The sequence below is a fragment of the Podarcis cretensis genome, assembly GCF_951804945.1.
Source record: "Podarcis cretensis genome assembly, chromosome: 11".
Taxonomy (NCBI): domain Eukaryota; kingdom Metazoa; phylum Chordata; class Lepidosauria; order Squamata; family Lacertidae; genus Podarcis; species Podarcis cretensis.
In genome coordinates, this window is record NC_137180.1 from 23404075 (window position 1) to 23430582 (window position 26508).

The 26508-nt window shown below is 41.7% G+C and overlaps 1 protein-coding gene across 5 annotated transcripts in view; it reads left to right on the top strand.

Moving 5' to 3' along the window:
* TMEM232 (transmembrane protein 232) overlaps positions 1-26508 on the top strand; it is a 141427-nt gene that overhangs the window by 52939 nt on the left and 61980 nt on the right. For all 5 annotated transcript variants that reach the window (XM_079995498.1, XM_079995501.1, XM_079995500.1 and 2 more), the window contains one exon: positions 21952-22130. In XM_079995498.1, coding sequence (XP_079851624.1) covers positions 21952-22130 — 179 coding nt within the window. The remainder of the gene's footprint in view (positions 1-21951; positions 22131-26508) is intronic.

Below are 26508 nucleotides of genomic sequence, written 5' to 3' on the forward strand. Positions count from 1 at the left end.
CTTGTTTCTAAATAAATATACTTATGATCAAAGGAATATTCAAATTACAGCCCATGCTACTTTCAGTAGGAACATAATAACTTCTAATTAACCACTTTAAAATGTGCCTTTAAGTAACATGAAAAGTTGGTGTGTCATGTCTTCTGGAACAACAGAAAATCCTCTCCATGCTTTTACATACTTAACAAATCTCAAGCACGCATTAATTGAACAGGAAATTTACAATGTTTACTAGCGCTACCAGACAGAAAGAAAAGTCCAAGCATTTTAATGCACAGCTGATGGTACAATTTATTTTACAGGATAAAGTTAAAGCATTTGTTAGATGATCAGCTGGGATCAGTATGTTTGGAAAACGATATGATTTGTCTGTAGTCAACTTTAGCTGTGGAACTGGTCTGGCTGTCATCTCGCAGTTCTCTCTTGGGTGCCATCTGAGTAAGCAAACTATGAGTTACTGCAGGGGTGTTGGCACTGTGAAAAAACATTCAGCTACATATCTTAAGTTACTGGGATGCGGTGGGTGGGTAGGAGAAGGAGCAGCTTCTCAAATATCCTATGAGATTTGTACAAGATCACAGGCAACGATCCAATCTTGAAGTAAAGTTTACTACTTAGGGGGGGAAATTGGTTTAAGCCATAAGAAAGTTTATTTTAAACTAGATGAGCACTGGCACAGAGTCATCTGGGATCACAATCAATCTGTTTTTTTGTAATATCCATGGCACATTATTGATAAAGAAGATGTGATATTCGGAAAGTCATTTTAGCTTATGGAAGGCTAAAAAATAGGGACTTCAACACCTGTGATTTCAAGACAAAGGCTCACTTTTGATACTACTTGTCTCTATTTTTATTTTTAGGATTGCAGTAACAGTGACATCTGGACTGAATCTGAAGTTCAGATGCACAATTATGTTATCAGAAACTTCTATATAGTGTGAAAATGTGCATGTGTTAAAGTCAGTAATACTAGATGTGGAATGACAAAATTCGATTCATTCAGTAGCATGGCAGTAAAGAGCCATTCATTACCGAAGCACTAAGCCAAGTTTGGCAATTTACTTTGTTCACATATGTTAAGTGATATGATGGCACTTGAAAGCATAATGAGCAATGGAAATGGAAGGAATATATGCTTGAAACCTGCTGAGTGAGGGGAAGTGGTATAGTGGCCATGTCAAGTGGTGCTGTTTGTTTCATTAAGGGTTCATGCAATTTGACTATGGTAAGAAGGAAATGTGAGATTACTCATAGACTGTTTAACAACCAGCTAACTCTATGTAGGATTATGCTGGGCTTCAGCAGTCACAGCTTGAGGTCTTCCATGGAAGCCCATTTCTTGGATAACTCTGTAATGTTATATTTCATTTGGCTATTCAAAGCCTTTAGGTATCCTGAAGTGCAGGCCAATAACAGTGCTTGCATTTGCTTGTGAAAATACTTTAGGGAAGTTTCTCCACCCCTGCTTTTATGGATAATTTATTTATTTAGCACCTGCAGTAAACATGCAAGAATACAACATGGCATAGCCGCCCCTCAAAGCCAATATCTTTTTTTAAAAAATAATATTTATTCCAGTTTTAAAAATTACAGAAAGAAAACACTAAATTAAGCAAGAAAAAACAAGACAATACATCACCATGAATACAGGCAAGCAAAAAAATAAAAATAAAAAAACTCCAGAAAAATACAATTAAGAAAAAAAGAAAAAGAAAAAAACAAATCAAACCTTCCCATAACTTATTTTTCATTTGCTTGTTTCCTTGACCTCCTCACACCTCCCTTTTTTGTATTCTAGTTCAATTAGATATTTCAGCAAATCCTTTCCATCTTTGTTTTTATCCTAATAATTTGTCTTAACATACTGTAATTTTACACTCTCTTCTTTCACCAATTAACTATCCATTTTTACTTAATCCTTTATATCATTTCTGCTAAAACCACATAACTTCATTCCAACATCCTTCTAACATTCCTTAATTTTACAATGTTTCTGTAAATAAACTTTAAATTTCTTCCAATCTTCTTCCACCAACTCTTCTCCTTGGTCTCGGATTCTGCCAGTCATTTCCGCCAGTTCCATATAGTCCATCACCTTCATCTGCCATTCTTCCCGGGTGGGTAAATCTTGTGTCTTCCAGTACTTTGCAATAAGTATTTTTGCTGCTGTTGCGGCATACATAGAGAAAGTTCTATCCTTCTTTAACACCAATTGGCCGACCATGCCCAGGAGAAAGGCCTCTGGTTTCTTCTGAAAGGTATATTTAAAAAACCTTTTTCATTTCATTATAAATCATCTCCCAGAAAGTCTTAATCCTTGGGCATGTCCACCAAAGGTGAAAGAATGTACCTTCACTCTCTTTACACTTCCAACATTTATTTTCGGGCAAATGATAATTTTTTGCAAGCTTGACGGCGTCATGTACTACCTGTAGATCATTTTCATTATATTCTCTCTTAAGGCATTACATGCCGCAAACTTCATACCTGTGGTCCATAACTGTTCCCAGTCAGCCATCATAATGTTATGTCCAACATCTTGTGCCCATTTAATCATAGCTGATTTTACCGTTTCATCCTGAGTGTTCCATTTCAACAGCAAGTTATACATTCTTGACAAATTCTTAGTTTTAGGGTCTAACAGTTCTATTTCCAATTTTGATTTTTCCACCTGAAAACCAATTTTCTTGTCCAAATTATAGGCCTCCATTATTTGGTAATAATGAAGCCAATCTTGCACTTTGTTTTTTAGTTTTTCAAAACTCTGCAGTTTTAATCTGTCTCCTTCTTGTTCCAAAATTTCCCAATACTTCGGCCATTTGGCCTCTATATTGAGCTTTTTCTGCGCCTTTGCTTCCATTGGTGACAACCACCTTGGAGTTTTGTTTTCAAGCAAATCCTTATATCTTATCCAGACATTAAACAGTGCTTTCCTGACAACTCAAAGCCAATATCACAAGGAAATTACAATTTAAATTTTGTCTGTGCAGGGAGATAATAGAGGAACAAGGAATGGAAGGGATAGATTAGGGTACAGAGCAATCAGGATAGAGGAGGTATGGGGAAAAGTCAGGCTAACAAGGAAGGAATAAATACAAGTGAATGCAGTTCTATATTAGACTTCTTTCAGTTGTTGGTGTGGGTTGTTGAGTTACATGGAAGAGGTAGCTGGGGAACGGGGAGGGAGAGAGAGGTGGCACCACACAGATGAGAAGGAATTCCTGGGTTATGAAGCAGAAAGGGCAATGGGCAGAATAAATTAAAGAAGGAGAACCCCAGAATTCATCTATTATTTCCTGTCACTTCAACACAGCCATTCTAATAGTTGATCAACTTGACAAAAACTGGTTTTAAGTAGCATGTGTTGAAACTGAGTCCATCATATCCTAAATGAACTCTATAATGTGTGATTTGACATAGTAATAATATTAATTTATTATACCCCGCCCATCTGGCCGGGTTTCCCCAGCCACTCTGGAATGCTGCCAACAGAATTAATGATGATGATAATAGTACGATAAAACGATAAAACATCATACATTAAAAACTTCCCTAAACAGGGCTGCCTTCAGATGTCTTCTAAAAGTCAAATGGTTGTTTATTTCCTTGACATCTGATGGGAGGGTGTTCCACAGGGCAGGTGCCACTACTAGGAAGGCCTTCTGCCTGTTTCCCTGTAACCTCACTTCTTGCAGTGAGGGAACCGCCAGAAGGCCTCAGAGCTGGACCTCAGTGTACCTAAGCACCTTTTCTCCAAAGTGCACAGGTAAATGCTACAATATCTTTGTGTGCCGTGAACATGAAAAGTGCAGTAATCGTACTAGAAATGTGCCACCTCTGTGGTAAGGTATAGACATTTTCTGTGACCTGGATAGATTTGCAACAAGAATTTGGAAGCCAAGCTGACCTGAGAAAAATCAATCTAGGATAAATTATCAGCTCCTTGTTACCTACACTGTAGTCAATAAGAGTGCAGTGACTACCTCAGAAACCTCATTTAGGTACATTCAGACTGCCATAGCACTAAATATTTCCCAACCCTGCTCTGTGAACACCCACTCTGCTGTAGCCGTGGCAAAAACTGTGATTGATTTAGCAAAGTTATTCTTGCTGGTATGTGCAATTTAGTTATTTGCAAGTCAGGGTAAAAACCCTGTTTGCTAGACCTTTGGCTTGGGAATAACCTACCTGTTGTGCAGGAAAATCATGTTGGTCAACCCTTTCCTTTGGGGGTAAATAGCAACTTTGGGGGAAAGGAATGATTTTGCTGGTGTAGGGTGAAAGAGTTGAATACCTCTTTCCCTTTTGTGTGTCACCACCTTCCTGGCAAAAATCATTCCAGAAGTAAATGAAACCTCTGAGGAAAAAGAGCTGTTGTCAGCCCAAGTACTTATGGGGTTCGAGAGGAGTTCACAGAGGTTACAAGCACACATACACCACATCAGCTAGGAAGAGGCTGATCTCAAGGATACCATTGATTCAATGGAACCTATTCACTCATGGCTACAGGCATGCCAAGTGTCACGGTCTGGTTTACGAGTGATCGAAGTCCCGGTTGAGGACGTCGGGACCAGGGGCAAGATGGTGGGGTGGGAGCAGGGACGAGAGTCCAGAAACCAGGAGTCAGGAAGCCAGGAGTCCGAGGTTCAAAGAGCCGGGAGTCAAGAAGCCAAGGGTCCAAGGATCAGGAAGCAGGGAGTCAAGAAGCCAAGGTCCGAGGATCAGGAAGCGTGTTGCTGTGGCAAAGAGCCGAAGGGAAATGCTGACCTTATATCCCTTCCCGGCTCTTGCCATCAGGTGCTGTGAGTTACCAATCGGCCTCACCTGTGTGGCTGCGCCTTGTCTCTTCAGAACAAACTTAGGAAGGCCCCAGTCCTGCAAAGCCCTACTGGTCACAGGGCCTGGCTCCTGCACGCACTCCTGACACCAAGATGCTCAGGAACAGAGGCAGCATCATTCCTATCTGGCAGCTCTCATTCATAAGGCTTAATCCAGAGGATGGCAGATTCCTCATGTGCTCCGATGACATTCCAGGAATGGTTTGGATAGCAGAGCCAGTTATAAATCTCAATTGATGCCAAGCAAGCCAGTGCTAAAACAACATCTCGTATTATGCTGCTTGCAACTCTTTGCTGGACAGTTCCCCTGCTATCCATGACCTCTTGATCTCTGAATCTTGGACAGCTCCTTTTGCCTTTCTGGTTAGGCAGAATTTTGGACCAAACATTAGGGTTGAGAATCAGTGCTCTCATCTAATTGGGATTCCCTTATAGCTGCATTTTATTTAGTCTTGTTTGACCCTTAGATCAGGCTTCACTGCAGTAATCAGGATATATATCCAGGTCAGTAGAAAACATTATATCTCATTTTTGTTCTAAATAGATTTGGGGTCAGTTTTTGTTTGGGATAGTTCAAATGAAGTCTACGAAGAGACAATTAATCATGTTAATTCTTCCCATATGTAGTCCAAAGCACACATTTATTTTTATGTGATGAGCTTGATTTTGTGCATAATACAGGAATACAGTCATTGCAAGTGAAAGGTCATTATTGTTTTTTCCAGTCCATCTTAATATTTTGCTTGTGTACGTATAGTCCATGGATAAGTGGGTCAAAATGCCCTTTACATGCTCTTTGTCTTTCATTTTTGGTAAGGTAACAGTTCCCTTGCTCTCCTTGTCAACGCTGAGATGAACTTTTCATCCTTTTCTTCTGCATCTTAACAAGATACATACTGCACGAAAAGCCTATTATTAACCTTCCCTTTTCCTCTAATAGTTGTGTGCATCTTAAATGATCTACCCACATAGCAATGTCGATGACATCTGTCATAAAAGCTGAGACAAATATATGTATGCTTGATTTTAAAGGCTGCTTCTAAAAAGCATTGCCGCCACCACTGTGAAACTTCAGAAATGTTATGAAAAAAAATCAGTGTCTTTGCAGTGCATCTGACCTCGATACATACAATTTTCATGTTTATCTTTTTGAGGCAGCCAGGAAACTTAAGTCTCAGCAGAGTTGAAGGGGAAGCAGGGGTTTGGGAGCTTATCCAAACAATCCTACTAAACACGTCCCATCTGCATTTCCCTTGAATTGAATGATCCTGCCAAATCCTTTGGCAGTGACAGTTGTGATGTTCCCCCTCCTTAGTAGACACAGACAAAGATATGCCTGTATAGAAGGCAGCCCAGCTTTTGGAGGGAGGATAGGGCTGTAATCAGAGAGCTGGGTAAGAACTTTGTCCCTTTCACTAGCACTATCAAATGCAAGGAAGTGAAATCAACCGAACTCGCTCGGAGGGCTGCCACAGGGAACAGAAAAATCATCAAGCTTGCAAGTGAGGAAGAAAGACTGGAGAGGTTTCATAAAATTGTGAGGTTCTGCTGCAGCTCTGCTGTTTCTCACTACAGTTGTTGTCGTTTGTCTGAAGGCTATTAGATCAGACTCATTTGTAAGGCTATCTTAGGATGTAGTTTAAAACAGAGCACCTTTGATTAGTGTTGGGAATGTTCTAATGTGTTATATCTGTCTTTCTAATTTAAAAGCCTGTGAGGCTGCAGCTAGAACTTCATTAAAGGGAATGGGGGGGAAGTACAAGGGAATTAAGAAACAGCTGTAGAACTATTTTTCCTTCTTCGTTAGAGATAGTTAATCAACTTGGACTAAGCCATTAAGTTATGAATTATGCACTTGAGATAAGTTGTGGGGGATGGGGAATAGGGATGGTTGTATCTTTCACTTTCTCTCAGTTTCATATTTTTTTTTGGTCTTTGGTTCTTCACATATCTGCTTCTCATTTATTTGCATTTTTGTTTTAAATCCTCATGAAAATACGCCAGCATTTTAGTGTGAATTTCTCCTAATAAACAGATTTCTGAATACCGTTTTGCCTGATGTACACATTTCTGTCCGCAAATCCCCCTAATTCAACACATTGTTCCGTATCTTTAGGTGCCTGACAAAACCATTCCTTTTTAATCATTCCTTTGGCTTTAAACTATCTATGGCCTTTTCACATGGGTGCAATGTTTTAATGTAATTAAAAAACCCACAGACAGAATGATTGTTTAGATCAGGGGTTGTCAACCTGGTCCCTACCGCCCACTAGTGGGTGTTTCAGGATTCTAGGTGGGCGGTAGGGGGTTCTATGGCACAAGCTGAATCTTCCTTCCATCAAGCATTGGTGGGTGGCAAGGAAATTTTACCATCAAGAAAGATGCATTAGTGGGTGATAGGTATAAAAAAGTTGACTATCCCTGGTTTAGATCGTCCACCTACCCTTTACACTGACTTTAATATATGTATGTTAGTATTGTATTTTGCTTAAAATACTATAAGTCACTTTGAATTGCCGTGGCAAAAAAGTGACCAACAAATTTAATAAATAATGATACAGTGGTACCTCGGGATGTGAATGGGATCAGTTCCAGAGCCCTGTTCGCATCCAGAAGCAAACGTAACAGCGACGGCACGTCTCCGCACACACGCGTCGCTTTTCGCCGCTTATGCGCATGCGCGTGACGTCATTTTGAGTGTCTGTGCATGCGCGAGTGGCGAAACCCGGAAGTAACACACTCTATTACTTCCGGGTTGCCGCGCATCGCAACTCGAACGCGCTCAACATGAAGCATATTCAACCCAAGGTATGACTGTAATAATTTATATATGTTACATTGAACAAATATATGCATTTCAATGCATACTTTCTCCTAATGTGTGCATTTCGGTACACATTATTTGCATCACAAAATTTGGAGACGCATGAATTTCGAAGGGCAGCTGGGTTTTGCTTCATAAATTGTTTCAGAAAATGAGAATGATAGATTCACATTAAAATTCAAAATTAAATGAATTACTCCCCCCCCCCATCCCTAGTGGCAAAATGTTTGGTTAGCATCTGTGTGTCTCAGGATACAATGGAAGAGTGCGCCTTTGTGGGTGAAGTCAAACCATGGAGAGTTACAGCACCTGCTGTGGCTGTAGAGATGGATATGGATGTGTTTTGTTGCAGCTGGGGCAGATGAAGGCATCCACTTCTGCTGACGCAGGAGTACCATGGTGTTTCTTCTTTCTGTGCTCCTCCCAGCGGTCATTGCTCTTCTGGTCACTGCTGTGGATAGATGGCCTGTCTCCAGGTGCTGTGGTCATCTGCAAGGAATTCCCATATGGCAGGATTAATCTTGCCAGCCCTTAATGTCACATTTGCAGGCATCTTTGTAAAGCAGGGTCTGCCAACAGGCCTGGTTGCCTGAAGCCAACTCCCTGTAGAGCACATCCTTGGGGATCCCCCGCCATCTTCCATTCTGTGGACACTTCCAAGCCAGCATAGACATCGCTGAGCCAAATGATTTTAATACAACAACCGCTTTACATCTTATCTGTGCAGTGACATGCATGAAGATCCCCAAGAGGACTCCAATAGCACTTATGCTTAGCTTCAGTAGTGATTCATAAAGGAAAGAAACTGACTCACCAGTATGCGCTTGGTTTTCCCTAAACAGATGCTGTCAAATTATTGACCACTTCTGACCTTGCTTAGCTAATTAGATCTGACAAGATCACAGCCCAGGATACTCTGTGGCTCATTGTGACATAGATCTTTTTGGGTTGTCTGCTTACCTATGGTCATGCCATAGTGGGACCGAATAAAGCCTGTCAGAATTCCCATCACTCTACAAAATGCTTGTCTTGCTCCTACTTTGAAGAGTTCAGTTTTCAAATTTTGCTAAAAATGACAGGTTCCGCTGCCATTATCACTGTCTCATCAATCACATCAACAAAAGCTGAGCTCCCATGGAGAGGTTATTAAAGTTTGGGTTTAATATATTTCTTCTGCATTTATGTTAAAGATATTTACACATGTACACAGGCAAGTGTATGTGTATACGTATATGTATGTGTGTGCGGAGGGGGAACAGTGTATGCGTACATGTGTGTGTCCGTATGTGTATATATATGAAAATACGAAGGAAAGCATTTGCAAAGCAGATAATAAATGTAGCTGTGCTTCCAGTTTATGCTTTACCCACTGAAAGCCATTCACATAAAATGAACATATTAAACTTTAATGTAGAATGTTACACAAACGGGAGCTTCTATTGGTGTCTGGAAGGTATTATTACTATTTTATTTCATTTATGAATTGCCATGAAGCATCTCGAAGCAATTTTGCAATACACTAAAAGCCACATACAAAACAACTGCACATATAAAAACAATTTCAAATAAATTCAGATAATGACTAGAAGAAAAGATTCCACTCGCTGAAAGAGAAAATTCTTCAACAAATGCCTAAAAGGTAAAGGTAAAGGTACCCCTGCCCGTACGGACCAGTCTTGACAGACTCTGGGGTTGTGCGCCCATCTCACTTAAGAGGCCAGGGGCCAGCGCTGTCCGGAGACACTTCCGGGTCACGTGGCCAGCGTGACATCGCTGCTCTGGCCAGAGCCAGAGCCAGAGCCGCACACGGAAACGCCGTTTACCTTCCCGCTGGTAAGCAGTCCCTATTTATCTACTTGCACCCGGAGGTGCTTTCGAACTGCTAGGTTGGCAGGCGCTGGGACCGAGCAGCGGGAGCGCACCCCGCCACAGGGATTCGAACCGCCGACCTTTCGATCGGCAAGCCCTAGGCGCTGAGGCTTTAACCCACAGCGCCACCTGCGTCCCTCAACAAATGCCTAGAAGGCAATAAAGACAGTGCTTGTGATAGGTGATGGGAGAAAGTTTCAGAGGGCAGGTGCTGCCACACTAACAGCCGAGTTTTGTCAATGTCAACCCTACAGGTTGTCCTGTCCTGCAGAATGTAGTGATTGGTTAGGTGTATAAGGGATAAGAAGATCTTTTAGGTATCTTGGGTTTATAAGTCTGTGTACACCACAGCCAGCACCATGAACTCAACCCGATAGCTAATTGGCAGAGTACCATTCTTTCAACGGGGCGATGACCATATTCTGCCTCGGTGAGAAATCAACTAACCACAGTTTGCACTAGCTGAAGCTTCTGGGTCACCTTCAAAGTCAGTCCCACACAGAGTGCATTGCTGTGATCCAGACTGGAGGTTACTAGCCCATGTATGAGAGTAAATAGGTTGTTCCGGTCCAGAAATGGCCACAGCTGTTTTACCAGCCACAGCTGATAAGACACTCTTAGCCACTGAAATCACCTGGGTCTTTAGTGACAGAGATGGATCCAGGAGCATTTCCTGATGAGGACCCTGCTCCTTCTGGGAGTGTATGATCTCATAATTGCAGTTTGACCCATTAACCTGAATTCTTGTGTCCTGTGTCTTTATTTCCTCGGGGGGAGGCGGGAACTTGCCATGCAATTGCAATTAACCAATTATCTGCTCTTGGGGACCAATCACACACAGCACCTCCATCTTGCCATGATTCAGAGTCAGCTTGTTAGCCGTCATCCATCCCACGACTGAGTCCAGGTATCGGAGCTTGCATGGTTTCAGATGTTACAGAGGAATAGAGCTGGGTCCCATCAGCATATTGATGACACCTTGCCCTAAGGTCTGTACTGTAGGTAAAGGTAAAGGTAAAGGGACCCCTGACCATTAGGTCCAGTTGTGACCGACTTTGGGGTTGCGGCACTCATCTCGCTTTATTGGCCGAGGGAGCCGGCGTACAGCTTCCAGGTCATGTGGCCAGCATGACTAAGCCACTTCTGGCGAACCAGAGCAGCACACGGAAACGCTGTTTACCTTCCCGCTGGAGCAGTACCTATTTATCTACTTGCACTTTGACGTGCTTTCGAACTGCTAGGTTGGCAGGAGCTGGGACCGAGCAACGGGAGCTCACCCTGTCGCGGGGATTCGAACCGCTGACCTTCTGATCGGCAAGTCCTAGGCTCTGTGGTTTAACCCACAGCGCCCCCACATCCCTAAGGAATGCCTAAATAAGTGACCTAATTTTTTTTTTAAAAAAAAAAATCTGTGCCAGTTTATTCCAATAAGTATTCTCATATTTCAAGCCTCTGTTTCTGTTGAGACAAATAAGGTATGATAGAATATTTCCTCGATCTAATTTTACTATCTAGGATCCTTCCCCCCCTTTCTGTTTTCAATAAAGATCATTGATGCTACGGACTGATATCAGTACAAATATTTTTGTGACAGGACAGGAGCTGTAAAGTTAGCTCCTACAGAAGAGGCCACACATTTCTTCTAGAGGTCTTGTTGCCTGTTGAAGATGGTTACACCGCAGCAACAAATTCATCCTTGTTTATTTTAAGTTGGGTCAATGCATGGAAGGAATGCTTTATGTTCAAAACGTCTTAGTCCTGACGCTGGTGTTGGAGAGGTATGGGAGAGGTGGAACACCTGTAGAATTACTAAATACATTCTTGTTTCTCAGTGGTTACTCTATTAGCAGCGAGCAGAAAACTTGAATTAGAATATGAAAGGAATCGTTTTCCTTTTCATATTCCTTGAATACCTAATGGATCTTTCTTCTTTAACTTTCTTTCTTTTCAAAGAGCTTTTGTTGCGGAGGCTTTTTATACCCTACCCTCCACCCCCAGCATATTCACTTGCTGAGCTGTCAAGGGCATATATGTCTTCCAATATATAAAGCAACATTTTTGATAGCTGTCACTAGGTCATGCAAAGCAGAACTGAAGAGAGAGCCTTGCAATACTGCTGGGGACCCTGGATGACTAGTTTCGTAACAGATTTCTCTCAATGTCTAGACATTATTAATAAATTTGCAGGGGTCCCCTTTTCATGACAGTCCTAACATATTGCCATCTGTTTGTCTCTGTAAACAGGAATAGATGCCGATGATTGATTGACTGATTGATTGCAATAAATGCAAGCACTTCTATAGTACAGGCCCTCTTTGTCAATCTTTTCTATTCAGGAATAAGTAATATACTGTAGCTTAATTCAAATGGGAAAAGAGCCGTATGGCAAATGATGAGTGGATTTATAAATCCATTTATGAGTGGCTAGAATATAGTAGGTCTGCAATACTTGTAATTTCATTGCATGGATTTTGAGACAGGCTGTATGTAGGCTGATGACGTCTCTGTTGTGCTTGCAATAACCTGTCATTGACTCACCAAACTTCTTTTTTTTATTATTATTATTCCAAGGGCTGTATTTACCTTTAGCCAACCCACTGGAAGTCACATGCTAGGGTTGAAGGTGTTACCCACACTCTTTAGCTGGCATACCGCCTTGTTTCTTTCTTTTAGCAGCTGCTTTCAAAATTGGTGGGATCGTGAGCAAGGCATGAATTTGCTTTGGGACTCAGATCACACCCCCAAACTCCTTATTTAGAGTAAAGATGAATCGAGGATCATTTATAACATTTTCACCATCTTTTGGGTGAAGCCTTGTTGGTAAGAACTCCAAATTTCCCTGTTACGTTTTCAAAATATACAAGGAGTGTTGGCATTCTGGGAAAATTCCAGTTTTCTTAATATTTTGTATACTTGTTAAATGATCGAAACTGAGTTTAAATCTAAATTTTTTTTTTTTTTTATCTCATCCCGTTTGTGAGTTATGAGGGTTTCAAATTTCAAAAAAAAATGACAAATTTGGGCTTTGGAACACATTTTAAAAGAAAAGCCTATCTTGTCAGATACCTTGGATGACATGAGGTAAAAAAAGTTGGATCACTTGATATGGAATGCCCGTCAGTGAAACACCGTTTCCTATTATTTTTTTAAAATAATTTTTTAAATTAAATTTTCAACAAAAGTAACAATAAAAACCAACAACAACAAATACAACAACAACAACAACAAAGAAAGAAAGGAAAATATACACAAAACAATATCAAATCCAAAGAATGGGGTTCTTCGAATCCTGTGACTTTCTTCCCCCCTCCCCGGTTCCTTAAATTTTCTTTTCAACTGCGTATCATTTCTATTCCAAATTATTTTTTTATCTCATATTTCCTGTACTATCTCTAAAATTACAAGTGTTCTTAAAACCCTGCCAGTGTATTAACCTGTTTACCATACTTTTGCAAATACACAATAAACATTTCCCATTCTTTAAAAAAAATTCTTGTCATCTTGATTTCTGAGCTTTCCAGTTAGTTTCCCCATTTCAGCACAATTTCCTGCCATTTTGAGTATCTCTCCAGCATCTTGGCTTCAAAAAATCTCCATTTTGCCTGTAAGAGGCAGTCTAAGCTGAGCTTCCTGGGCCCTAAAGAGGGAAAACAACATACAGGAAGCTAATGGGTAAAAATGTATTAGCACCAGTTAAGGTTTCTCTCAATGGGTGTACAGTGGTACCTCGGGTTACATACACTTCAGGTTGCATACGCTTCAGGTTACAGAACTTTGCTTCAGGATGAGAACAGAAATCGTGCTTCGGCAGCACGGCAGCAGCAGGAGGCCCCATTAGCTAAAGTGGTGCTTCAGGTTAAGAACAGTTTCAGGTTAAGTACGGACCTCCGGAACGAATTAAGTACTTAACCCTAGGTACCACTGTATGTGAAACCGCATTGGAACAGAGATGGCAGAGGATAAAAACTTACAGTCTGTGAGTCGTTAGTGTTTTTAAGCAGTTGGTGGGTGTCATAGCAAGGGTAAAGAGCTCTTGTGATATCTAGAGAGTCCTGGTTGCAAACTGGTCGTTCTAGGAGGAGAGGTGTTGGAAATGCCAAAGACGTTTCCTTCAGCCCCGGCTTCTTGTGTCTAAAAAGTCTACCATGTTCAGTATTTCTTAATTACAGTAGTAGTTTTGATCTGTTGGAAGCCTGGCCTGACCTCCTCTACTGTCTGATTGCTTAATCAGAGGACTCTTGTGTGTGCAATGTTATTTACAGCAGTCTTCCTCTGCAGTTTTGTTCCGCTTACCTCTTAATAACTCTGCAAAGTTGCCAAGCTAGCTCCCTTTCAGGATTTAGTCTGCTTTATTCAACCACTTCTCACAAACCCCTCTACCACCCTCCAGCCATGACTGGCGTTTTGGACACATCACATGAATGCTGCCAAAATCAATCAATCAATCAATCAATCAATCAATCAGGAGAGACACAAGCAGCTCCAAATTCACATTGACCTCCAGTGTGGATGTGCCCTTGGATGCACATATGCGCAGTATAGATGGATATGTCATGGACAGTCATGGACATGTGGTAACAAAGGAGAGGCACTGGTGAAAATTCCAGCCCTTTCTGACCTTTAGAATCATTTTAGAATTATAGAATTGGAAGGGACCACAAGTGTCATCTAAAGATTAAGAGTCTCATGTTCTACTGACTGAACTATCTCTCTCTCTCTCTTTTACAGTGGTGCCTCGCAAGACGAAAAGAATCCGTTCCGCGAGTCTCTTCACCTAGCGGTTTTTTCGTCTTGCGAAGCAAGCCCATTGACGGCTTAGCGGATTAGCGCTATTAGCGGCTTAGCGGCTTTTAGTGGCTTTTAGCGGCTTATCAGCTTAGCGGATAAGTGGCTTAGCAGCTTAGAAAAAGGGGGGGGGGAGGAAAAAAAAGTCGGAAAAACTCGCAAGACATTTCGTCTTGCGAAGCAAGCCCATAGGGAAATTCGTTTTGCGAAGCGCCTCCAAAACGGAAAACCCTTTCGTCTAGCGGGTTTTTCGTCTTGCGAGGCGTTCGTCTTGCGGGGCACCACTGTACTTGTGAATTTTGATGGGTGATCACCAATGCTGGGAAGATGTTAAATGTACAGATGAAAACTGTACAATACAGTGGTACCTTGGTTATTGAATTTAATCTGTTCTGGAAGTCTGTTCGAAAACCAAGGAGCTTCCTGCACTCAATCGGAAGCCGTGGAAGCTGCGTTGGACGTTTGGCTTCTGAAAAACGTTTGCAAACCAGAACACTCACATCTGGGTTTGCGGCGTTAGGGAGCCGATTTGTTCGGGAGCCAAGCTGTTCGACTACCAAGGTACCACTGTACTGGGAGCTCAACTCTTTGAACAGCCCAGTCAAGATCTCTCTTGAAATTCCCTATCCTTTCTTAAGTTTGTGTATTGTTCATAAAAAAATTGCCACATCTTGAGCTACCCTATGACTCCAACAAAGGCTTTAGGGCTTCCATTCTGCTGCTGCTTCCATTCCCTTAAGATTACATGCAAGCATCTCCTCTTCTGCACCATATTTGTTTAAATGGACTAGCAATCTATTTTTACAGGCAACTGTTGCTTTGCACTTCTGATTGGGGAAAGGGAATAGAAGGTGATCTTCTCTGTGTTACTAGGACAAATCATGTTGAGAATGTGAATCAACTTACAAGGGTAGGCATGTGCTGAAGCAGAGTTTACATATTCCAGTCTATGTTATCAACATGATGGTTTCATCCTGTAACTAACTTGGTCCAGGGTTTTAAAAACGTCCTTACTTGAGTTGTTTTCGTTTTAAAACCAAGCTTCTCAGATAGACTTGACTTCATATCTGCATTGGCATCTTGCTTATGACTTTCCATTGCATTCCAGGTATAAATGTAGCCCCATTTCTGCCCATTCGTTGATGTAACCTGGCTACCTCTAGTATGTAATTCTTACCTGAAACCTGGACAATCTTGGCTTCACTGCTGTGAAAACTGTATCCAAACAAACATACGGTTCCCTCTGCTTTGATTCATCATCTTGCTGTACTCACTCTTTAGATGCAATTTTAGGACTTCAATGCTTGTATCACAATGTCCAAAAGAATTTCAAGATTCAGTCTGGATGAAAGTAATTTGGATTTCCTGCCAGGCCTGTGTGGCGCCATTTCCTCATTCATATGCTCAGCATGAACTCATCCATTCTTGTCTAATTAATCTTCCACAATTTTTTTTTTTATCTGCCTATGGTTGTCAGTATTTCTATGCTTCCTTGTTCTCTGTATATTATCTTAAAAGTAAAATATCACCTCCTCAGCCAAAATACTGATTAAATGCCATCTCTTAATAGTTCCCTATTAGGGCTGTGATCTGCGAACGAGTTGAGTGAAGATTTTCAGGAAAGTAAGCTGCTGTATAGCTTAAACCTATCCATTTTCACTCAGTCCCACTGAGTTCAAGATGTCTTCAAGTAATTACGCATTATATGCATTGTGTTTAATGGAAGCCTTACATTTTGATTCTGTGCACGTTTATTTGGAAGTAATTCACACTGCATTCAATTAGGCTTACTCCTAAGTAAGTGTACACACGGTTGCAACCACAGAGCAAGTTTACTAGGAAGCAAATCCCATAGATTCTAACTGGACTTACTCCCTAGTAGTGCTTAGAATTGCAGCCTTGACATCTTTGGGTATGACCTACAATCTTTTCCTATAAGAAAAGATACCTGTTCCTTTCAAGCTTTCTCAGGATTTTCACCCCTGAAAGATAATTGAGAGAACCATTACTGAGAACTCCTGCTATGGAAGATGAGTCTGTGGTGATCATGACCAGTGACTTTTTAATGTAAGACACAGGCTTCATACATTTCTGAAGCAGCCAGCTAATGTATTTAATGTCTAAAGATTCACATGTAAATTGTGCAAGTTATTAATGCAGTTTCTCCGCAAGTTTTATCGGCTCTCACATAGTTCACAATGGAACTATTGTGTTCACAGTGGGTAAGAAATTGAAAAAAATGCTCAGTGATATTCTTTGGGCTTTTTGTTTGAGAACATTAACAGCTGTCATTTGCTTTCACACCTTGTTTCTGGGTTTCTTGTGGTCACAAGAGTGACTTATCCTCTGGAGCAGAGTCACAATAGTCTCCCAGCAGCAGAGTTGTTCCAGCTTACAGGGAAGGCCAAAGCGGTGAGAGCAGAGCTGCTGGGACACACTTGTGAGAGCCCTAGATTGGCTCAATGTGATCTGAAAAGCCGCAGTTGCAGTGATGCCATTGTTGTGGCTCTGCCTCACTGGGCAAGTCACTCCTGCTTGGTCATCTGGTTGGCCATTTGGAAAATAGTGGGTCGGACTCAGTAGGCATTGGGCTGACTATGGATTCATTTATGTCCTTATTTTAAACACAGTTTGCCTTCCTCCCTTTATTCTCATCCTCAAGCTATGGTCAAGTATGCCTTGTGAAATGATCAACAATCCCGAAGGGGGAGCTCTATGGAAGTAAAAGGCTTGTTAAAAAAAAAAAGATGGCAGCCCAATAAAATACCACTTTAGGCAGAAGTGGTAGTGCCTCATATATTGCCTTGGGCAGCAATGGGCCAAAACTCTGCTTCCTGGACTGTTGGCTTGATTGAGCAAGAATTCATATCTCCTGATCAGCTGTTGAACGGGCAGCCCTTTCTCCTTTGGAGTACTGCTAGCTGAAATATATTTACATGAAGGGTGTTGTCAGGGGCTCAGGAGCAGAAGCACAGGGAAGAGGGGAGATGGAGAGCGAAGGGGAAGAATCTGAGGGCAGCATAGGAGAAGATGACAGTGGCCCGAGAGATTCCATGAGCCTCTCCAGCGAATCGGAAGATTCACAGAAGGGGGCGCCAGTGGCCAGGGCAAGGGGGGTCCCAAGGGGGACACTCCAGAAGCAAGGGGCCAGCGGGGACTCCCAGAGCAGCAGTTGGAGATCAGGACCAGCTTCCCCACCTGAGCATAGTGGGGGGGAAGAGTCCCAGGTATTGGGGGTAGCGTCTCCCCCAGCAGGGAGAGAAGAGGAGTTAGGGCTGACCACGCCTCCATCGGAGAGTCAGGCAACGGAGGGGAGGTCAGGTCCAGCTAGCATCCCGGAAGAGGGAAGCAGTGACAGAAGCAGTGTAACGGTCAGGAGGAAGGTCACTGGGTTGGCGCGAGAGCCAAGTTCAAAAGTACAGGCGCGCAGGGCAGCAGAGAACGAGGATTGGGAACCGGGTCCTAAAGCCCGCCGGAGGCAGGGGGAGGAGTCAGGGGACTCAGCGTCAGAAGAGTCCAGAAAGGGGAATGCCCCAGTGGACAGGAGGACCCAGAGGAGAAGAGAGCAGAGGAAGAGGTGGAGCAGGGCTAGAATCTTAAACTGGTGTCAGGGGGGAGGAGATTCAGACGGAACTTCGGCGGTCTAGGGTTTAAGACGTAGAGCTGCGCGCTACGGCTTTGGAATGGAAACTGAACTTCAATAAAGACTTTTGTATATAACGACGACCTGGCGTTGGTCCTCTGTGAGCTGGGACCTTGGGCAGCTCTGACAGGTGTGTTTAAGGAGTGGTCAATTACTGCATACAAAGGTAGACTTCCTTTTCTTTCCTATGAAGGGATTTTGCTGCATGCATGCATGCATAGGACTTCTTTGGACATAGAGGACATTTGCTTCCTGCAAGAAGAGGATTCCCTGCATGCACCTGGAGTATTGCATGTACATCAGAACAACTGGATTGCAGCCACTGCAGCCTAGTGGCTAGGAATTTAAGACTGTGCAATTTTTCATTTATCATACAAATGCAAACAAAAGGTTGCCATTTTTTAATGGTTCTAGATTGATGTTATTTTACTGAAATATTCTTTGTATCTGTGGATAGGATTTCCAAAGATGGGTTATTACTCTTCAGTCATAACCAACAGCACTATCAGGAGAAGGCATTTTTTAAGTGATAGCAGGGCCCATATGACAAATATGGTAATGACAAATATGTGATACATATTTGTTGCATACAGTGGTTATTAATACAGGAAGGTAGCCGTGTTGGTCTGCCGTAGTCGAAACAAAATAAAATTAAAAAAATTAAAAAAATTCCTTCCAGTAGCACCTTAGAGACCAACTAAGTTTGTTATTGGTATGAGCTTTCGTGTGTATCTGAAGAAGTGTGCTTGCACACGAAAGCTCATACCAGTAACAAACTTAGTTGGTCTCTAAGGTGCTACTGGAAATGGTTATTATGTTTTTTGTATCATCTGGGTGTAGATGCTCTACCAAAAGAAGCAAAACCAAAATGCCGCAATCCTCTATATTTCTCTTGTACAACCTCAACTGAGTGCAGGACAACCCTGTGCATGTCTGTGCAGAAGTAATCCACATTGAATTGCACCAAGTTTTCAGGTTCAATCCCTGGATTGGACAGATTCCTGCATTTCAGGGGATTGGAATACATAATCCTCAGGGTCCCTCCCAGCTCTATGATTCTATGAATTTAGCTGCTTACTTCCAGGCAGGTTTGTCTATATACGTTTTAGAATGTATCTAACCGCCTGATTCAGTAGGGTGAGGAGAACTTCCTCCTAGCGAAGGGGCATGCTTTAAATTGCCATTGACATTCATAAGAATGAAAGATGTGGAGCTCCATTTCTGGAGACAGTCAGCACATTAGAGTAGCAGGCCTCTAAAGAGATGACTGATGTTTCCTCAACATTTGTTATATTCCCTGTTCTAATTAGGAGGGCATGTCGGGAATACTGCTAATGACAAGGTAACATGATGTAAGGCAGGAGGAGAAAATATTTTAAGGATGAGCGCAGTCATTTAACATGCTCTCATCTTTTTGACACTTCAAATATTGTTACATTTGTGTGTGTGTGTGTGTGTGTGTTTGTAGCATTTCTGTTTTCAGCTGGAAAGGGAAGAGTTATATTTTCCTCTACAAACGGAACAATTGCATGCTGAGAAGGCCTGGGATCAAACCACTTTCACAAGCCTAGCATATTCTTCACACCTAATATAATAGCTGCATAAACATAAATATTGTGTACAAGCATCTTTTCATGAAAAAATAAGCCAAGGCAGCTTCTTTTGATATCCTCCTAATCTTCTTTCTCCTTCAGCTGCTTATTTATCTTTTGACAATTCCTTTGTGCCACCTTCAGCAAACAAAATCCATGAACTGAAAGATTTTATTATTATGTTTCAGAATTAAACACCTGGCAGCCTGAATTCAATAAGCCTCTGTTCCCTGTATCCAGGGCTGGCTCTACCATTTGGCACTGTGAAGCAACCACCTCAGTCACTTGATTTTGGGTACAGTGGTACCTTGGGTTAAAAACACCTCAGGTTACAAACACTTTGGGTTACAGACTCCGCTTAACCCAGAAGTAGTACCTCAGGTTAAGAACTTTACCTCAGAAATTGTGTGGTGGCAGCGCAGCAGCAGTAGGAGGCCCCATTAGCTAAAGTGGTACCTCAGGTTAAGAACGGTTTCAGGTTAAGAACGGACCTCCAGAACGAATTAAGTTCGTAACCAGAGGTACCACTGTATTATAAAAAGGCAGTTAACGATTAGTTATTTAATTTAAGGTTCTTTTTTTACTCTCGGGGAGAGAGGGACTTGTGGAATTTTCTGTCTCAGGTGTTAAAATGGCCAGCTTTATGGACTGTGCACCTTGGCTTGAAAATGGAGAAGCCATTTGTTGGTCTGATTCAGGCAGCAAAATATATTAGGCTGGCCCTGTCTCTGTCTATGTGAAGACCTAAGCCATGGAGGGGGAACCTGTGAACCTCCAGAAGTTGTTGGGTTCTAGTTTCCATCAGCCGCAGCCAACATGACCCGTTGTCATGGATGATCAGAGCTGGAGCTCAACAACATCTGGAGGACTAAGGTTCCCCATCCCTGATGTGTGTTTTGACATTACGTCCACAATACATAGATAAAGCACATAGCTTTCCCCAAAGAATCCTGGGGGTTGTTTGTTAAGGCAGCTGGGAATTGTAGTTTTGTGAGGGATAAACTACAGTTTTCAAGATCTTTGGGGGAAGCCATGTGCTTTAGATGTGATCAGGGTCACCTCATAAAGCCAATGAGCAAGTACAGAAGCAGTCTGCTATTCAATACCAAATTCTGGGGACAAACAAGTTTCTTCCACACTATTGCTTTTTAGCGCTGCTGAGGCATTGCTTGCTCACAGTCAGCTGAAAATTAAAAGAGTGGTCCCAAAGAGAATTGAGTAGAATACTTCAGTCCAGCAGTGCTTCTCCCAGTGGACAGACATGTGTCAAGTGTGCCACTCAAGTGTGTCACTTTTCTTGTTTTTCTGTGGTGCCACATGAAGTGTGTTTGAGAAAACCCAATAACACAGAATCAAAAAGCACTTATTCAGAGGACGTAGTATTTTTTTTCCTGTTCAGTAAACCTTTGGTCCTGCATATTGATGGTGGTTTTGGTGGTGGTGGTGATAACAGTAATAATAATATGGTTTTTATTTTCAATGAGAAACAGTAAAATCATATTTAAAAGTAAAAATCCTGTTAAAATCTTGTAGAAGTAAATTTTGGGGGAAAGCTGCAACCCCCCCCCCATTAACTTTAAATCATACAACTAAAAACTAATGTTAATGGTTTATGGGATGTTTTTCTTACCCCATCAAAAAGCTTGCAAGAACACTATCCATAATTATAAAAATGTCCCAAAACATTACATGTATTGTGCCAACCTACTCACACTTCCTTGATGTTCCTTTACCATTTGTCTGTGAGAAATTCATGGATATTTTTACTACCGCAATCCGCTAACATTGGTTGGGTTCAATAGTATACCACAAAGGTATTTCTGGGGGCATTTTATGTCTTGTTTCCAACCCCGAATCAAAATGGTAAGTGGTAACTGGCTGGAATTTGGGGATGTGGTACAGGCGACAATTTGTAACGTCATTGATGGACTACCCTGTGGGCGTACCTATGCATCAATTGTGCAATGAAAAGTGCGCATGCAGGATGATTCCCCCCCCCCCCGAAGTTGGATGGTTAAAAAGACACGTATTATATACACAGGGGCATTTGGTTCAGCGATAGCAGTGACACCCCAACAGTGTATGGTCCAGGAGAATGGGTTGCTGAGATGCTAACACCGCATGCATATGGTCCATTGCACATAGTAAATGCCTTTTAAACGAGATGACCTCTGAGTGGAACCACAGACATGGGCAAGGGCTTTCCACACTTTGTTTAAAAGGCCTTGCCATGTTTGAATCGGGCCCAAGCTTTCAGAGGCATTAGCTGCCTGCTATTTGGAAAAAAATATATATGATAAAGACTACATATATCTGGTTGTGATCCAGCAAAGCATTCCTTATGTTCTTTTAGCAAAGGCATAGAATGCTCATGGGACACTGAAATATTTTTTGCAGGTCACGATCCATTCTGGGTTATTCGTTATGGTGTGGTCTACAATCTAGTTGTCCTGCGTAGTGAACTCGCTGGGGATGTGACTCGAGAAGGATTAAGGAATGCTGTATGGAGATCTTTACAGAAACAAAAGAACATTGAAAAGGACAGCCATGTCCTGGAGGCTCTAAGAGTAGCAGAGGTAGGTATGGAACCTAGTAGTCAATATATGCCATTGCTCAAACGAGATTGTTACCATAATATCATTAATTACTTTTAGGAAAGGACCCTGGTTAATATTGGCATTCTCCAATACTTTTGTAGCTTGGCTTGTATTCTGTGTTGAGGTTAGTTCGAAGGCAGCAGCTAGTGCAGAATGTGGTGGCCAGGTTGCCTGTTGGAGCAAACCGCTGCCAGCAAATAACACCTTGCTTGTGCATTTTGCACTGGCTGCCACTGAGACAGGGCAAAATTTAAGGTTTGGTACTAACACAGAAGGGATGCGGGTGGCGCTGTGGGTTAAACCACAGAGCCTAGGACTTGCAAATCAGAAGGTCGGTGGTTTGAATCCCTGTGACGGGTTGAGCTTCCATTGCTCGGTCCCTGCTCCTGCCAACCTAGCAGTTCGAAAGCACGTCAAAGTGCAAGTAGATAAATAGGTACTGCTCCAGTGGGAAGGAAAACGGCGTTTCCGTGTGCTGCTCTGGTTTGCCAGAAGCGGCTTAGTCATGCTGGCCACATGACCTGGAAGCTGAACGCCGGCTCCCTCGGCCAATAAAGCGAGATGAGCGCCACAACCCCAGAGTCGGCCACGACTGGACCTAATGGTCAGGGGTCCCTTTAACTTTACCTTACTAACACAGAAGGTCCCATACAGTTTGGAACCAGGTTTCTTGAGAGACTGCCTCATCTCTTACCCCAGTGGGTCACTTTGTTTGGTAAGAGAGTTCTAAGATACTCCACAGTAACTTAGAGAAGCACTTTTATAATAAATGTCATAATAATTAAATTTATTTTATAACAACAACAACAACAACAACAATAACTACTACTACTACTACTACTTTTCATATGATGCATTATGTAGTTTACTGTTATTTGTAAGTCACCGAGACAGGGAGAAGAAAAGAAAGTTCACAGGTGAGACCTGGGAGGGTCCAACACTTTCTGTGGGTGACAAAGATAAAGAGTTACTCTCAGAGTTACCTTTGAGAGAGGCCTCTGTGTTTTCTCTTTCTTTCTCTGGTTTTTTTTTTTGTTCTATTTTGAACTATTTCATTATGAAAAAGCTTTAATAACATCTTATGAAAAGAAAGAAGATGTTCAGGAATGCAAATCTGCTGCTATTTCCTTGAAGTTAGAATATTTAGTATTTTCAGAAGTTGGCATTATTTAGATATGTCTATAATGATAGATGAAAGCACATAAATATTAATAATATTGCTGTTTGTGCATACCTTGATTGTTTTTCATGCCTGGCACATGGACAGATGTCCTAAAGAATGCTTTAACTTGTCCAAAAACCATTTTGTTTCTTTGAGAGCCTCTCCAATAACTTACCCCAACCCTACAATAATATTCCAGCCCATTTACTGAATGTTCAGAGTTTGGATTTCAAATAACGTAGGGAGTAATCCAGGATTACTGTTACTGTCAGTGAAGTCAGTAACAAATCACTGATTTCAGTACATCTGGGTTATATAAATGCAAAAGTGGAACAATGAGAGCACATTGGTACATGTCATAGCTCGTATACTATGACACATTATGTCTTGCAAATAGCTTACATTGGGTAATATGCAGCTAAGTAACTACTCAAGCACAAGGACTTCCTCCCTTCTTGTCTTCCTGCAGCATCCCCAAATTTACTTGGAATAGTTGAGGGAACCCCAAGTATTTAGGGGGAGCATGGGGGTGGGATGGAGAACACTCCATTGTACAAAGAGAAATCCTTGTGCTACATTGATTACAACCCAGTGTAAATCACTTTTTTGGGGGTGTAGAAACATATACGTATACATATAGACACACAAAACTAGGGTTGCCATATGCCTTCTTTTTCCAGTACACATCCTCTTTTTCATGGATGTGTAAAATGAGAGTCTTCACAGCAATCCATTGTTAAAAGTAGAAGTCGGCAAATGCGTCCTCTTTTTTGCTCTTCAAAATATGGCAACCCTAACACACACACACACACAACATCTGCATCAAGTACAGCATACAAGCTAAGACAGGGGTTGCCCACTTTTTGGACCAGTGGGTAAATTTTGAATTTTGAGAAAGTGTTATGGATGCCATTCTGATTATTTATTTTAACGCTAGATTTATTCTACATAAAGAGTCATCAATGGATACATGACTAATAATGTAACGGCAAGGGGAAACAGTGCATAGTTGATAGAGGGGCTACATTTTCTTCCCCCAGAGCTGGGTAGTGTCTCCGGGTTTTAAATGTCTGGCATTTTGAAAGCATATAAATATTCTTTGAAATTAGATTCCATTCTTCATATTGCAGAACAGGATTACAGAAATAGGCTTTAGAATTCAGACAGGTAAGGAAGATGAATTTGGTATAAGCAGTGTCTGCAGCAAAGTTAAATTATACATTAAACACTCTGTCCATTCTTATTATCTTAGGAAATTAGATAAGAAAGCCTGATTTATTTAACTGAGTTGGAAATAAGCTTAGGAGATTTAAAATGCAGTTCTGTGATAGCCTAGGGAACAGGGGGGAATTTTGCCGGTGAGCATAGTAGGTATTCTTGTCTAAATATCCCCGGTTGTTTGCCTTTGGCCAATTGAATAAGTGCAAATCAAGAGCTGAACCACAGCTTATGCTATACAGTAGTACCTCGGGTTACAGACGCTTCACATTACAAACGCTTCAGGTTACAGGCTCCGCTAACCCAGAAATAGTACCTCCGGTTAAGAAATTTGCTTCAGGATGAAAACAGAAATCACATGACGGCGGCAGCGGGAGGCCCCATTAGCTAAAGTGGTACCTCAGGTTAAGAACAGTTTCAGGTTAAGAATGGACCTCCAGAACGAATTAAGTTCTTAACCCGAGGTACCACTGTATAGGTCTCTATTAGAGAAGGGGAGAGAGAAAATGTTGAGAAGATACTAGGGGTTTTGCCTATCCAGTTTCAAGGGAACAGTACCACTGAGGAGTCAGCTGAGACATAATAGGCTCAGTGGTTGGGAACCTTTTTGGCCCAATGGATCAGATTGTCACCGGTGCCCACCCCATGGGACAACCTACCTGTCAGTCACCTGGTGCCAGATTATTGACAGGTGTGTTTTCCTGTCCACATGTCCAAGTCCCTTGCTCAGTGTTTCTCAAGCTCTGAGTATAGGACTGACAAAGTGGAGGAAAATGTCTTTGTGGGTCAAATTTGACCCATGAACCAGAGGTTCTCCACCCCGGTCTAGGAGGTAGGTTACTCTCAGTGAACCTAACGTGGCATGGTCTTGGTCACTCCCTGGGTGGGAGACCATCTGAGAACTTCATCCACCCAAGAAACCCAAGAGGAAAAGGTGGGATATTAAAAGGAATACTATTTTGTGTTCATAGATTTACTTCCTGAAGCAATCTCATGAATGCCTACTCATTTGGATGTTACATGGGAATCATAACACTTCCCAGATCTCATTAGCAGGCTCCCCAGGTCCTGTCTGGTGGTTTTCGCAAAGCATCTGCAGAAAAATATATGGGTATAAATTCTTCTTTCTTGGGTTTGTGATAGTGTTTTGAAAATTGTCATAACCACATGTGGAGTTATTTCATGTACATAGTGTTTCCTAGGGTGATGCATTTTAAGTGGCTGTCTGCCTCTTGAGTAAGGCAATAAGATATAAATTATCATGCCACAAAAAGGGACATTTTATGGTGTGTTAATAGTTCTGTTTGAGGTGTCAGGCCCTTTAGCAAGATTTTGAACAAAGCATTGAAAGGGATGGAAGGCCAGCATAAAGGAAAAACAAACTTCTACCTCTACCATATTATTACACAATAAATATCCAATTATTATATTGTTAGAAAGTGTATGCAGTTGTCCAGGGTGTTTCAAGTTTTTCCCATGAATCTTCTTAATGAATGCCTTTATTATGCTGGAAAGAAGGACCCTGTCTTCTCTCTGCCAGTCCATGTAATATGGGAGCCCTTGTGTTGTCTATCCGTGTTGGGTCCATTGGTCATATCAGCGTGATTCCAATCAGTTTCCCCACCCAAGCCCTTTAAATGTGATAACAATACAACCTAATTTAGACATGGGTGCAATTCTTTCTTACCAGTTTTGAGTCTTATCTTTTCTGGTTCCTTTCCTTTACTGCTGCACTGAATACATTTATACATTCACACAAATTAATACACACACAGTTTTTCAAAAACTCAGAGGTTAAAAATGGCATGCATCTCTAACAAATGTCTTATTCTGGTACACGGAAATCTTGTATCTTAGCAGCACTAGTGAATATTCATGTATATTTAACATTTAAAAGCCACTTTGAAATACTTCAACATATCAGGTGTAGCTCCTAAATACATAAGATCCTCCTGAGAAAAGAGGGCAAGCACATCT